At 40.5% G+C, this 15,024-nt stretch overlaps 1 protein-coding gene across 1 annotated transcript; it reads left to right on the forward strand.

Annotated features, from left to right (window-relative positions):
* Positions 1–215: 215 nt before the first annotated feature.
* On the forward strand, positions 216–14,413 carry ZCCHC10 (zinc finger CCHC-type containing 10). The gene is made up of 4 exons (XM_083487932.1): positions 216–347; positions 7,780–7,938; positions 10,640–10,681; positions 12,248–14,413. The coding sequence occupies exons 1-4, from the start codon at positions 307–309 to the stop codon at positions 12,531–12,533; spliced, it is 528 nt and encodes a 175-aa protein (XP_083344058.1). The 5' UTR covers positions 216–306; the 3' UTR covers positions 12,534–14,413.
* The last annotated feature ends 611 nt before the right edge of the window (positions 14,414–15,024 follow it).

Consider the following 15,024-nt stretch of genomic DNA (forward strand, 5'->3'; position numbering starts at 1 on the left):
AAAGCGCCAAGAACATAACTTGCAGCCGTCATTTCAATATTGAGAAGGGAAGCTGGGAGAAAAGGACTGTAAAGCAGGTCCGGCTCCGTACAGCGAAGAGCTGAAGACGCGGGGATGGGGGAGAGAGGAGCAGGAGTGAGACCGTCTTCGCGCCCCCCCCAGCCCCTAATGGTACCGCCCTCCTCCCCCCACCCTCCCGGCGTTCGCTTGACGGGCTGCCTGAGCCCGGCTCGTCCAATAGGGCGGATAAAGGGAGGGCGGCGTTCCCGGCATGCAGCGTACGCCAGTGCCCGGCCGGTGGCTAAGATGGCGACTCCCATGCACCGCCTTATCGCTCGGAGACAGGCGTAAGTGTGCGAGGGGCTGCTGCTGCGGTGGGCGAGGGTCGGGGGTCAAGCTGCGGGGAAAGAGACGGCGGTGGGGGGGGGGAGGGGAGGCGGCGCCGCTGCCGGAGAGCAGCCGCGGGGAGCGGCGTCCTGAAGGAGGGGAGTCGCGTGCAGCCCAAGAAGCTCCCGGGTTGCTGCTACCTGTCAGCCGCGAGGACGAGCGCGAGCTCTGGGAGCGGGGCAGCAGCTCGCGCGGCCTGAAAGCGAAATAGAAATGGAATGAGAGCGCTAGAGGAGGCGGGGGGGGAGGGAGGGAGGGGGCGCCCGGTTCTTCGCGAGGCGGGACCGTCCCTTGGTGTCCGCGCGGGGATGTGCCACCCGGGCGCTGCTCCCTCGCACCTGCCTCTGAATGACCGGCTGTGGGAAGCGTCGGGGTTGTGGGCGGGCGATAGATGGGGGTCCCTTCAGGTTCACGAAGGGAGGCTCTCCGTGGCCTGGTGGGCGCTTCTTTCTCCTTTTCTTGTTTATCTTGCCTGCTAGCAAAATGTGGTTAGGCTTTCAAATGAATCTTAGTGGCGTTGGTCGTCTTTCGTTTGCGGAGTTGTGTTATCTCGCCCAGTAGCGCTTCTAGCCGTTCAAAAGCTACTGTTGTGTAGAAGGTGGTCTTGTGTTATGTGACGTACGGTTGTTCCCTCGCCACACACACACACCACCTTCTCGCACAGAATGACACACTGCTTTCATACAGGCTTTGCGGTAAGTTGCCTTCGGTGCAGTGCAGCTGGAAAAGTTGTTGTGTGTAGCTGGTTGGAAGTAAGGGCTGCTAAGTTGAATGGGGCTGGCTTCTGTGTAAGGGTGAAAAGGACTGTGGTTTTAAAAAAAGATTATCTAGGCATACAGAGTTGGTAGCTGATTCCCTCAGAGTGAATGCTTAGCAAAGGTTGAAGGTATTTTCTTTGGCTTGGTGCCTCCACTAGGGTTCTGCATGTAGACTGGATATGTGGATATAAGACTGAATTGGAAATAACCAAAGCTTTCCAGTGCTGTGACATTTCTATTAAGAAATATATAGAAATGATTCTCACACTAGAAGTGTGTAATCCCTGTGAATCTCAGCACTTTTTGATGGCTCTAAGCTTAAAGGAAAATGTGAAAAGGAGACATGACTTCATGCTTGTTTTTGATTACCCATACAAGCTTTTTATGTACTCATAAATGCTGCTTCACATTATTGTGCTAATACAGTAAAGTAGTAATACTTATGTGAGTCAGTCAAGGTCATTTACAGAAAGAATATCAGAGGGACAAAGCAAAATTTAAAATGCTGCATGTTCTTTGGTTTCAAAAATTAAGATGCCTGCACAAAACAATTCTATCCTTGTTTGACTGATTCAGTTTTCCTATATTTTTTCTAGTTTCTCTTGCAGCATGGATTGTAGGGTTTGTTGTAATATCCTTTCATTTCTATCATGCAGAAGGCTTGTACAGTGTTGATTCTTAATCCTCATTAGGATTTATGATTTACTCAGAAACGGTATAGGGCCTTTTATGAGGTCTTGGTGTGCGTATTAGTAGTATACCATGCCTTTAAAATGTTGTTCCCTTTACTAAGGGTGAGTAAAACGGCAAGTGGAATAAAGACACAAGTATCCATCTAACCCATCTCCTAGTTATTATTTATTACTTGGTACAAACCACATACTCTTAGCTGCTTCATATACACTCATAGGGCTTCAAAAATGCTTGGAGGAAAATCCATCATAGTCATACTCTTTCATTTAGTACAACAGGGTGAAGCGAACAACACTTGTAGGTCTAAAGAGGGTTTCTTTTGGAGTGGTTTCACAATATTCTCCTTCAGGACACCCACAACCACTACCTATCAGAATGAGACACTAATGCCCACCTCTAGCCACCTGGTCAACCATTTCTTACTGTACATTAGAAGCCATGAGTATCAGGTGTCCAGCAATGTGTATGAGTATCAGGATGAGTATCAGGATGTCCAGCCACATCCTTGCAAGCATGTTGACCTTCAACAACTGGCATTCATCTGATAAACTATTACCAGTTATTTCTTCGGACACATTCACTGATTGCAGCAATAGTAGTGGTGTCTAGGTCAAAACAGCAATTTTATTCCTAAAGTGCTTAGCAAATAAATCGCAGGAGACTGCCGAAGCTTTTTAAAAGTAAACGTTGGCCTAGCTGAAGAAGACCCCAAACCAGGTGTGGGAAACCTTTGGCCTTCCAGGTGTTGCTGAACTACAACTGCCATCCCAGGCATGGCCATTGGCCAGGGATGGCGGGACTCCTAGTTAAGGCAACAGCTGGATAACCACATGTTCACCACACCTGCCCCAAACCATTCAAAGTTTTACTGGACGTGGGATTCAGTGGTTGTGAAGTATTCATTTTCCTATCACTGGTACAGAGTAGCTCTTAATATTAGTTGTTCATTGGAATCAGTTGAATTGACCCAAAATTCCCATAACTTGTGTTCAAACCAGTGTTTGGTCTGCTTCACTGTCCCCAGTTCACTAGTATAACAGAGAGCTAAATGTGCCCTGTTTAATAGGCATGGGCATTTGGGAGTGATGTTCGAAGCCCAAGTCATTTCTGCAGCATACAAAGCTGCTATGACTTTGACATGAGCATCAACCCTTCCTAATTAGGTCCCAAACATTGTCAGGAAATGTGGCTCACTCTGTTTCCAAGATGGACCATTCTACGTAATTTGTTCACTACTCCTGCAAAGGGAAGAGGTCTTCTTGGTGTATTTGTCCTGTATGGAGCCTCACTTTTATCCATGTGGAAGCCACACTCAAATAATTATTTATTTAAGAAAACTTATGCACCACTTGATTGTAGAAAATATTTCAAAGTGGTTTACAAAAAAACCCCACACAATCCCAATAAAATTATTACTTAAAAAAATATTGTCTGTAATTTGAAACGCACAGAAGGTTAAAGCTGCAGTAAACTAGACTAAACAAATCAAAACTCCTACAAACTTCCTAAACATCTGGCTAGGCTTATCTAAATAAGAATGTGTTCAGCAGGCACTGAAAGGAATACACAGAAAGTGCCTGCCTGATATCAGTAAGCAGGGAGTTTCAAACATGCAGAAATGTCTGCAGTGCAGCTGTTAACTATGGGATACTTTTCTGCTTTTTAAGTTGACTATTTTCTACATTCCTGAGCAGTTTTTAATTTTTACTTCTTGTTGTGTTGTTGCTGCCACACTAAATGATCAAGTTCTTGCAGAAGTGGTGTGGGTTATATGGCATTGGTAAAAGTGCCAATTCTGCTGGTCAAGTGGGCACATAAAGGATACAGCAATCTCCTAGGTTAACTTGTCCCAAGTTGTTAAGGGCTTTATATCTTCATAGTAACACCTTGAACTTGGCCCGGCAGCAGACAGGCAACCAGTGCAGACTCTGAGGACAGGTGTTAAATGTGGACAAGGCCTCACTCCCCCAGCAATGCAGTCATGTTACAGCTTTCTGTGCATAGAATTTCAGTGTGGGTATAGTGATTGGCCCATCAAGTTTTTATGGGGCTATATTTGAGATATAGTTTATAAAGTGCCTCATTATCAAACCTTGCATGATGCCAACTATTGTCATTCTGACACTGAGTGAGCACAAATGTTTCATAGTATTCCTACATATAATGTAAATTGGTTCTAGATGTAGTTTCATCTGTTTTGCTGAATTTATTGACGTTCTGACCTTTGTTCTCCATTGTGTTTTAGAAACTTTTAACCATAAGATGCACTAAAAATTTAAATTGAAGGATAGTGTAGAAATATTCTAAATATAAAAAAGATGATAGTAGCTTTTACTTACTCATTTAGAAGTGTAAGTATTTTGACTTTTTCTAATGGCTCATAACTGCTTACAACAGAATTAATATTATGTAAATCAACTCCAGGAATTGAGAACATTAAAATTTAAATAATGAAAACAAAACTAAAGCCTCAGTTAGCACACCTCTCTTCAATTCACTCATACTTATACAGTGGTACCTCAGGTTAAGTACTTAATTTGTTCCCGAGGTCCGTTCTTAACCTGAAACTGTTCTTAACCTGAAGCACCACTTTACCTAATGGGGCCTCCTGCTGCTGCCACACCGCCGGAGCACAAATTCTGTTCTCATCCTGAAGCAAAGTTCTTAACCTGTAGCACTATTTCTGGGTTAGCGGAGTCTGTAACCTGAAGCTTATGTAACCTGAGGTACCACTGTATCTCTTTTTAAACCTTTAGCCGTTTTTCTTGCAATAATAGACCATCAAAATTTGTCTAGTTAGAAACAATTTATTTTTTGTTTTTATTTATTTTTTGTTTGTTTATTGTTTTTATTTATTAAATGTGTGACATCCACATATGGATTTGCACACATGACACCCAGGTAAACTTGCTTAGTTTCAGCAATAGAAATGTAGTAGAATATCAGATATTCACTGGTTCAGTTTTTGTAGATCTGTGAGGCATCAAGGGGTGGAGCCTATTGCTAGAATATTGAAATCAATTTGAAGTCAGAAAAGATACTCTCATGTAAATAGCTTCTGGACCGCAGCCCAGATTCCTGACTCTGGTTTTAGTTTTAAAAAGCCAAAAAGATACTCTATGCCTTCTAGGAACAATCTCAGGCCGGGTAGAATGTATATGTTTTTCAGATGAATTCTCAATTTTTATCTTCAGAAATACTTTCAAGTTGCTGCTCATGATGAAGAACTTATATTTTTAATACATTTCCTCCAATTTATACAGTTGCTGCTTTGCAGCTGTAATCATTATCACCGAATAATAGTCTGTGAATAAATGTACTAGTATTTACCGTAGCTGTTATTCCAGTTTGGATATTATCACCAGTCTTGTGAATTGCATGTGATAGGCAGGGGTGTGTGTAGTGGTGGAGAAGGAGAAAATCAATAACTGCTAGCTCCTCAGCTAGTGAGGTGAAAATAGCTCTTGGCTACATTTTCCCTACTTTTGTCGGGTGTTTTTTATCATAGTAACAGTTCCTTAAGCTTTCTTGCACTTATTTGCATTCTAACAGGACAGTTTGAAACCATATTTACCACTTTCCCATATGGCAATTAAATTTGTCAAAAGTTTCTGCCTTAATTGTGAAACAACAACAAAAAAAAGCACTTGCTTTAGTTCTAGAAGATTAATCCTCAGTCCAGCTAAACAAGAGTACTGTACTTACATGTAAGTCATATTTGTCCCAAGGGAGGAAAAGTTAGTAATGCAGCAACCATTGGAGGCAATGGTAAAACCGCAATCATTTTAAAAATGTTTTTAATGGAGTTAGATTGCATTGGACCATTGATGTAATCCATGTACTCTGGTTCAACTGGCTTGTGGATCAGTCACCTAAATTCCAGTTAGGTCATTGGTGTGAATAGCAAAGCATACATTAAGTGAAGCTATAATTTTAGCTTAAGCATATTTCCTTTACCAACTTTTCTTTGTAGTGTAGTATCCAAGAGTGTTCTCTCTCCCTGCCTTTGGAGCTCCTGCCTCCAAAACCCGAGGTGTTGTCACTACCTCTCCCATTTCCTCTGACCTTGAGACAAGGACAATTCTCAAGACAGTAGGTGATTACTATTGTGGATATGAGGGAGCATCCAGTCTGTGCCTCTTTCTCTCCTGGGAAGCAGGGCATCTTAAGAATGTAAGACAAGCCTACTGCATCAGGCCAGTGGCCCATCTAGTCCAAGTCTGTTCTTGCAGTGGCTGACCAGATTCCTGTAGGAAGTCTGCAAACTGGACATCAGCACAACAGCACTTTGCCCACCTGTGATTCCCAACACCTAGTATTCAGGGGCATACTAGCTTTGACAGTTCCCTCCAGTTCTCCCTAGACACAACTGAGTAGCATGGGTAGAAGATGTAGGCAATCAATGTCTCCTGAGCAGTCAGAAGCACACCCCAAATCCCAGTAACTATAATGGGAAACAACTATAACTCTATGCATCTTGTCTATCTTGGTCTGTCTTATGATAACCGTGCAAACATGGCAAGTCTCCAACTGGTATATATCCAACATGATCCAGTGAGACCTGTAATGCAGATGAAGCTATGAATCCCCATCAGTACTGAACCTGTATTTCAAACCATCCCCCAAATCAATTGTCAGGCAGAGGGTAAGGAGGAGTTTAATATGGTCTAATAAACTGAATAGGAAAATTAAAATTAGGATCTAGCAATGGTCTGTCATTTGATCTTGTATAAATACACTTGGCCTTTGCTGTCCAGTTTGCTCTTGGGTGTAGTAACTTATTTTCAAGAATGTACTTCAGAATCTTATACCACCTTGATGTTCTGGCAGGCAGCTCAAGGAAACTGAAAGAGGGTTTGACAGCTGCTCCTTGATTTTTCATTTTTCTTGTACTGTAAAACTATGTAAACATTTTTTCTATTAAATAATTGTATGGACTAAAATACATTTCTGTCTATATTCAGTTTTCACCTATCTTTGCTATGACAATGGAAAGAACATTCAAATGTTATTTTGGAACATGCTGTAGTTCTAGCTGTTCCTTTTTCTTGTTACAGCTGCTCCTGCTGGTAACACATCTGTGTCTCATGCTGGGTTGGGGGAGAGATGAAAGGATGTCTGCAGCAGGTGTGGAATGACTTCATTGGACATTCAGCCTCCTTTGCACTTTCCTCCTTTTACTAATTTACTGCCTTTTTGGAGTAAACAGGGATGGCACACTCATGAATATTTAAGCACAGAGATCATAAGCTGGGAAGTGTTAAAATTACCCTCATCAGTAGATTGGTTCAATACAGTAGCTAGCTCCTTGTGACACCGTGACACCTTATTGTCTGGAAATGGAACTTTCTGATTCCTTTAAACTCTATATTTTCCCCTTTCCCCTGGGGTGGAAGTAAGAGCTGCCCATAGGAAACCGTGGGATTTCAGTGTTGCTTGCATTTAGATGGCATTGTGCCCACCCAGGAACTGAAGCAGAGAGATTAGTGCATGCTCATTCTAAATTGGATCTAATTTCATTTGTGACTTTTAAAAATCAAAGCACACACCAGAGCAAATCAAAGGAGCACAAGGCTTCTCCATGTAATTGAGTACAGGATTTGGGCTGGTAAGGGAACTAAGGGAACAAGTGAACTAGAATGACCTTAGCTGTGATGTGAGGGATATCTTAGATAGGAGATATTTTTGCTGGAAGTTGAACCCAGCCTCTAACTTGTAATGTTATCAGTGGATTATACTACACAGTTGTCATAAGCTTCTTGTTCAGCCACAGTCTGTTCTCATCAAATTACAAATATAATCCCCTACTAGGGGCCCAAAGTTGGTAGTTTTTATGTTGAAATTGCCATCTATTTTCTAGAATGTTGATCTTAGCTGTGGTTAATAGTCAGCTTTTAAATCAAAGCCATATGGTTTAAAATACTCTTGGATATTTCCATAGGGAAGCAAACAAGCAGCATGTGAGATGTCAGAAGTGTTTGGAATTTGGACACTGGACCTATGAATGTACAGGGAAAAGAAAATATCTGCATAGACCATCAAGGACAACAGAGTTTAAAAAAGCACTTCAGGAAAAAGAGAAGCAACTATTACAACAGAGGTAAAATCACAGGGGAAAGAGACTGTACACCATTTGCAGAAAAGTGCATGTGATCAAGCTGTAGTTTAAGAGCCCTTGAATCGTACAATTGTAGAGTTGGAAGGTGCCCGAGGGTCATCTAGTCCAGCCCCCTGATATGCAGGAATCTCAACTAAAGCATCCATGGCAGAGGGGCATCCAACCTCTGCTCAAAAACCTCCAAGGAAGGAGAGTCCACCACCTCTCATGTGAGTCTGTTTCACTGAAAGTTCTTCCTGATGTTTAGTCAGAATGTCATTTCTTGTAACTTGAATCCATTGGTTGACTGTTGATTTCAGTGGGAAAGATACCGTATTTTTCGCTCTATAGGATGCACCAGATGATAGGACGCACCTAGGGTTTTTTTTTTTGGGGGGGGGGGGAGAAAACAAGAAAAACATAATTCTTAATCCCAGAAGCCAGAACAGCAAGAGGGATGTGGCTTCTGGGATAGCCTCTTGCTGTTCTGGCTTCTGGGATAGCCTCTTGCTGTTCTGGCTTCTGGGATAGCCGCTGGGATAGCTGGTCTAGCTTTGCATGAAGCCTCCGCAGGGCATGAGGAGCCTTCATCCTCGTGCCCTGCGGAGGCTTCACGGGGCTATCCAAAAGCCAGAATAGCTAGAGGGAGCGCTAGCAAAGTTCTTAACCTGAGGTACTATTACTGGGTTAGCGGAGTCTGTAACCTGAAGCGTATGTAACCTGGAGCATATGTAACCCGAGGTACCACTGTACTACTATTGCATATTTAGACATTTATTTAACAAAACATAGTTGGCTGTGTAATAAAGCTAACATTGTTGCTATTGTCTGCCAGCCAAGGGGCTTAAAAAAATAACCAAGGGGTTTTTGTTTTGTTTTTTGTTTTGCAAGCACACACTTAACTCTCAAACTAACATTTCATCATATCATTATGTTTAGTGCATATTTTCCCACTCTCCCAGCAAATTTTAGAGTATTTCAGTACTCCTTAAAACAGCCTTGTAGAGCAAGTCATTATCTCCACACTAAAGAAAATTTGCTGAGTTTAAGGCAATAGTAGCTTTCTGAGGCCAACAGGTGAGTTTGCAGCTGAAGCGATACTTGAGTCAAGGGGTATCCAGCTTACATTCTTAGCCATTTCACCGCATCATGTGCAAACTAAGAAATAGGAGCTATAGTATCATAATAGGAATAAATGGATGCAATGAGACATGTGTTAAACTACAATGAGGGTGATGAAGATGCTGCTGCTTTCCTGTTTATAGTAAAGATACAGCCTTGCCGTTTTCTGTTGAAGATATAAATGTTAGCCAAGAGCAGCAAAGCAGCCATCCATATTATATTCACCCAGAATTACTAGTGCTGCTATTTACTTAAACAGCTGGCATCTGAGCTGCATGATGTTTTGTCAGCACTGGCATTTTAATATACTAGCTATTCCTGCAGTATTGCTGAACTCTGAATAATTTCCTAAACATTCATGCCTGAAAATTATTATTCTTGTGTAATTCTGATAAATGACTGAACCAACTATTTTTCCATGCTTATATTTTCAAAGCAGTTTAACTGTGTAAAAACCGAGACTGCAAATTCGCCCTCTTTTTAAGCAACAGCAAATCAAATAATAATGGATGTATAGAATAAACTGCAGACTCTTGAGACTTAGATACATGGATAAGTAGGTTCGCTACAGCTAGCTGATACAGTTTCAAAACAATTGCCCACGCTTTCTCTTTATCTATGCATCCGTCGTCTGGTATTACATATTCACCATAAAAGCTTGGGCAAATTACACTACATATACTATACCCATTTACATCCCTGTTCTTTTTAGCAAATTTGACGAGTCTTGTGAAATCAAGCTGTGTGATAATGTTGAAAGGCAACTATAGCTAAAGAAGAAAAATTCAGTAATGCTGTTACCAGGCTACCGGGTTTCTTATTTCCTTTAAGTGGGACAACTTGAGAGAGAGGCCAGCACATGGTTTTTCTCAGTTTTGCTTCTTATTTATTTATTTCATAAAAATTTTGCACTGCTTGATTGTAAGAAACCTCAAAGCAGCTTGCTAAAAGCTAAAGCAAGAAAATCAGGAAGTTGTTATATGTGGGCAAGGCCCTTGCTCCAATCTGCAATCATTCTACCCCATTTTTACTAACTGCAGCTTCTGGATCAAGCACAAGGGAAGTACATTAGTTTGTGTACTAATGCTTGTATACAGTTCTGTCCATGTGTGAGCGGAATGGACTTCCATCCTTGTGAAATAAGACTTTGCCTTGCAACACCCCTTGCACCCCCAAATCTGCTCTAGAAAGTGGAGGTGAGGCTGTGCAAGAGATAGGGGAGGTATGGGTGCAATGGGCAGATGGGAAGAGAAGAGAAGGGAAATCCTTTTTCTCTGCTTGCACGGTGTTGAATTTCACTAATATATATACTGGTTTTCAATGTCTTCCCTGGGCATAAACACCTCTGCCACTAGCATTCAGTAAAGTAATGTATTAATACCTGTATCATTGTCACTTACCCCTTTTGCTCATCTTATTTTATCTAGGAAGCTTGATTCTCCACCCCGTGCTCACTGCTAAGTTTAAGTTCTAACTGTGATATATATATATATATATATATATATATATATAAATAATTTTAAATCCAGCATATTAATTAAAACAATTGTTTCTCTTCTCTCCTGCCCTTACTTTCAACCAGTTCTGGAGAATGCACTACAGACAGGAAGAGCAAGAAGAAGAGGTATGTGAGAAAACCTGAAACTCAACCAATTGCCCCTGTCTAATGCCTATATTCTGTGATAAATTATGTAGCTTGGCTAATGAACTAGACATGCATGTTGTCGGCTGCAGTGCTAATTATGGACATGGAGAAGTAAGTGTCTGTGGGACCTACTTTTCAATTTGGGATTTACTTAATTCTAGTAGCCTTTTAATATCATGCATAGTGTGATCTATTCCAGTTTATTCATTTTTTGTTCCATTTGCTCTACCTCTTCCTGTCTTTAGTGGTAAGCACAGGTGTATCACTTGACAGATAACGTGAGATACTTTTATTAGAAGTAGCTGTCAAAACCAAGGGATAGAAGGAAAAAATGTTTCCCTACAGAGTTTCAACTGCAAAAATGTGCTTCCTAGCCTGCAGTAGTTTCTCATACTAAGCTATATCCAATATTTTAATTTCCAAGTCTCTCTGAAAACCATAGGCCTCTTGAACTTGTAAGTGGCCCTCTGCTATATATCTAGTGATTATTGGATTCTCTAGAAACAAACAGATAAACACTGACGAAATAAACTTCAATGTACTTTGGAAAACTGGGATCTTCCCATTTATAATAACTGCTCTTTGCTGTTTCACACAGCTTTTCTTTTGTGCTGAAGGAAATACAGAATTCAACTAATGATAAACTCCCTTTTTTAATGCTGCCAATTTTTACAAAATAATGTAATTTTAAGAACTTTGTGGAGGCTTCAAAATAACGCCCCCTGCTTGCAACTTAGAGGCTGCAGACCTCTTTTGCTTCTGGGTGGAATAAACCAGTTTCCCATTCTGGTAGATGCAGAAACTGGAAGCAAAATCTTCCCCTCTTATCCCTGGGTGCTTGAAATATAGGAGTAGCATATGGGCCCAAGCCTTATTGCAGCTCATCCATATAGCAGGAAACCATAGCCTTGCTATTCCCTCAGGTAGGATTGGGTATTTGAGCCTAGAACCCAGTCAGGGAGATCATTGATTATATGAACCTTTTTGTTAAAATAATGATTTGTTGATAGTGGCACAGCTACAGAATTCAAAACTAGGAATGGTTTTGATCAGTGCTTTGTTTCTGGGGGGACGCAGGGGTATGCATACCCCTAAACATTTTGTGAATCTTTTGTCCATTTATTGTATTTATTTTTCCAGATTTGAACTATAAAATGGTGATTTTCTTGAGTCAAAATGAGAGTACCCCTAAACATTTTTTTAGAAAAAAAAGCACTGGTTTTGATAATTGTTGGGGACTAATGCTCACCTAACGCTTAATTTTATTATTCATGGTAACTTGTATACCAACGTAAAACTCCCATATTCCTTGCTTTTGTTTTCAGCTACTTTAAATAGCAGCCAGACATCTATAAATAGAGAACCAAGCTCCCCCCACCCCACAAATCCTTGCTATACAAAATAAGAAAAAAAATTGTATTTCATCCTAAGAATATTTTAGGAAACACATGAATGCTGTTCTATGATTGAGAACGCTTTGCTAGTCACAGAATCGCACAGTGCCGTTGAATAATATCTGCTGGTCATCTTAAAACTCTTGTGCAGGTCTAAAAGTGTCACAAGTTCCAGCAGTAGCAGCAGCGCCAGCTCAGCCAGTGAGTCATCATCTGAGAGCGAAGATTCCTCATCCTCCTCTTCGGATGACAGTGACAGTGATGAAAGCACTTCCTCTTCCTCATCATCCCCTTCTTCAAGTAGTTCTTCCAGTTCTTCTGACTTTGAGACAGATTCTAGTTCCTCCAGCAGTAGCAGCAGCAGCAGCACAGACAGCAGCACGGATGATGAGCCGCCAAAGAAAAAGAAGAAGAAAAGTAATCTGGTGCAGTGTTAGGACTCTGGTGTTGATGAACGAGTAGCATCTAAAATGCTTAATGGCCAAACGAAACTAACAGGTCAATTTTTACAATTGATTTCTTCTTTTTTTTGGTGTGTTTTACATAGTAGTTGATAGGACATAAACCGTTAAATGGCAAGTAACGCTTATTGAAAGAGTATTTTTGTGGATTATTGTTTAATAGGAAATGCTACTTTTTTTTTCTTAGTTTTTAAAGAAATCTATCAAATGTTTATATGAACTAAGGTCCAGTCACCCTGATGTTTACATGCCAGCAAGCAAAACACATTTATTTGAACCATCCTGTTATGTTATAAGCAATCAATGTCCATACCAATGTACTTCATGTGAAAAGCAAGATAGGAAGATAAAGGGTGCAAAGTTTTATTTCAGTTGGCTGATATGTCAAAGCCATATTCAATCTCCACTAACAGTTAAAAGGGGTGGGTGGGTGATACTGCCTTCAGCACAAGTGAAACAGATTTCCCTTTTCTGCCAGTAGCTGCTCAAATATTTGTTGCAATATCGTATTGCTCAATTTTGGAGATCAGGACCATACATTCATGCCAGTCCAGTGGGGTTGCTTCAGCCTGTTGAAAGAGGCTTCTGTGCATAGATTGCCCTTCTGAATGTGGTCCTGCATATGCAAAATGATATGCAGTGACCCTAACATGGTAGTGGGCAGCACACATGGTACTACAGTTAAGGATCTCCCCCCCCCCCAAGGGGTTGGTTCATATTCTCAGTATAGAAAAGTCGCAGTCACTCCATCTGGGTTAGAGGGTAAATGATTTCCAGAAACCTCTCTGCCCCCACCCCCAAGTAAACAGCACTGTCAAATGTTAACAATGCCTACCATCTGTTTATCAGTGGAGATCCTTCCATGCAACTACATACATGCCTCTCTCCAGCATGTACCACAATTTCTAGACCAGGGTCAAATGCTTTAATTTTTTTAACAAGACCCGTTCAGAGCTTAAAGGCCACCCCTTAAGCTGCATTTGCACTGCGCATGGAGAGTAGTGTTAACTGTTGCAACTGAAGTGTTTCATCTTTGTGCCTTTTCATAACATTAAATGTTCCCCAATGAGGGTGTTAAAATGAGGAGAGTTTTAAGTCTTCGTTTTATCTTCCATAATCTAATTTGGGAGGCTAGAGAAATTGTAATAACATACAAATGTTGTATTTTCAATGAGGAAAAAAGAAGAAAAAACATTTATTTTCATTGGAGCCCGATTTTAAAAAAAGAAAGTATCTTTAAATATTTCCCCTTGTGCTATTTTTGCATAGTAATTCTTAACTGTAAGATAAATTTGATTTATTTTGGTCATATAGCAACTTTCATTGTATTCTAATTTACAATCACTTATTTAGAATTATTTCTTTTTTGCATAGCACAAGTTATATATAATTGTATGAACTTTGAAATGGAGGGTACATAATAGCAAAAATCATATTGCAGTACATTTCTTGCTAGTTACAGAAGTGAACTAACTTGCTATTGTGATAAATTTTAGCAATTGGCAGTAGTCACTTAATTTGTGATACAGTCTCCTTTTAGTTTCTTATTGATGGGAGTCTTTCTAAGAGGGAACATGTGGGGGAAGATCTTAAATATCCTAGTCTAGTTAAAATATGAATTAACTATTGAACTATTTTTTATATTTTTATGAAAATGTAGTGTGTAGAATGCCTTTTGAATACAAATGTTCTATTTAAATGTTTATGTAAGTTGTGCATTTTAGTCTGTAACCATTTCTATGTTTTGCAGAACTCAGATACTGTAATTCTAAAAGTACAAGAAAACTATTTGAAAGTCATGCTAAAGAATGTATCATTTAAGAGGAAAGATTAATAAATTATTAAATGCAAATAAATGGCTTTATTGTTTATTTTAACAGAATGCTGATTCAGTGCCAATACTGTACAGTGGTAACTTGGTTGTCGAACTGAATCTGTTCCAGGAGTTCGTTCGACTCCTGGAACCATTTGAAAACCAAGGTGCGGCTTCCAATTGGCTCCAGGAGCTTCCTGCATACAATAGGAAGCCGCAGAATCTGCGTCGGATGTTCGGCTTCCAAAAAACATTCGCAAACCACAACACTCACTTCCAGGTTTGCGGCATTCGGGAGCCGATTTGTTCGGGAGCCAAGCCGTTTGACAACCAAGGTACCACTGTATTGGTTGGTTTCCTTAGCTGATTCTAGTCTTAAGGACCTGAAGCCATGGACAATAATGAAGATAATATCTTAAGTTGGGGACCTACTGTTGGCTAATCACTTACAGAAGAGAATGAGAGGAGCAAGAGTGGTATGGAGATTATATCAAGGAGACTCATTACAGTTATTCTATGGCTGCTTGCTCTAATAGTTTGTATGCAATATGCTACTTAATATTAGTTCAAAGGCAATTGAGTAGCTGCAATACAGCAGCGTGCGGGCTTTTGCTTCATGCCATGCTTGTGGAATTCACAGAGGTGTCGTGGTCC

Source organism: Podarcis liolepis (genome assembly GCF_965112155.1).
Source record: "Podarcis liolepis genome assembly, chromosome: 2".
NCBI lineage: Eukaryota > Metazoa > Chordata > Lepidosauria > Squamata > Lacertidae > Podarcis > Podarcis liolepis.

What these genes read in the sequence shown, in the direction of transcription:
- ZCCHC10 (XM_083487932.1), top strand. Translation starts at nt 307, where the DNA reads ATGGCGACTCCCATGCACCGCCTTATCGCTCGGAGACAGGC. An exon ending in CTTATCGCTCGGAGACAGGC is followed by an intron (nt 348 to 7,779) that starts GTAAGTGTGCGA and finishes ATATTTCCATAG; the next exon opens with GGAAGCAAACAAGCAGCATG. An exon ending in AAGCAACTATTACAACAGAG is followed by an intron (nt 7,939 to 10,639) that starts GTAAAATCACAG and finishes ACTTTCAACCAG; the next exon opens with TTCTGGAGAATGCACTACAG.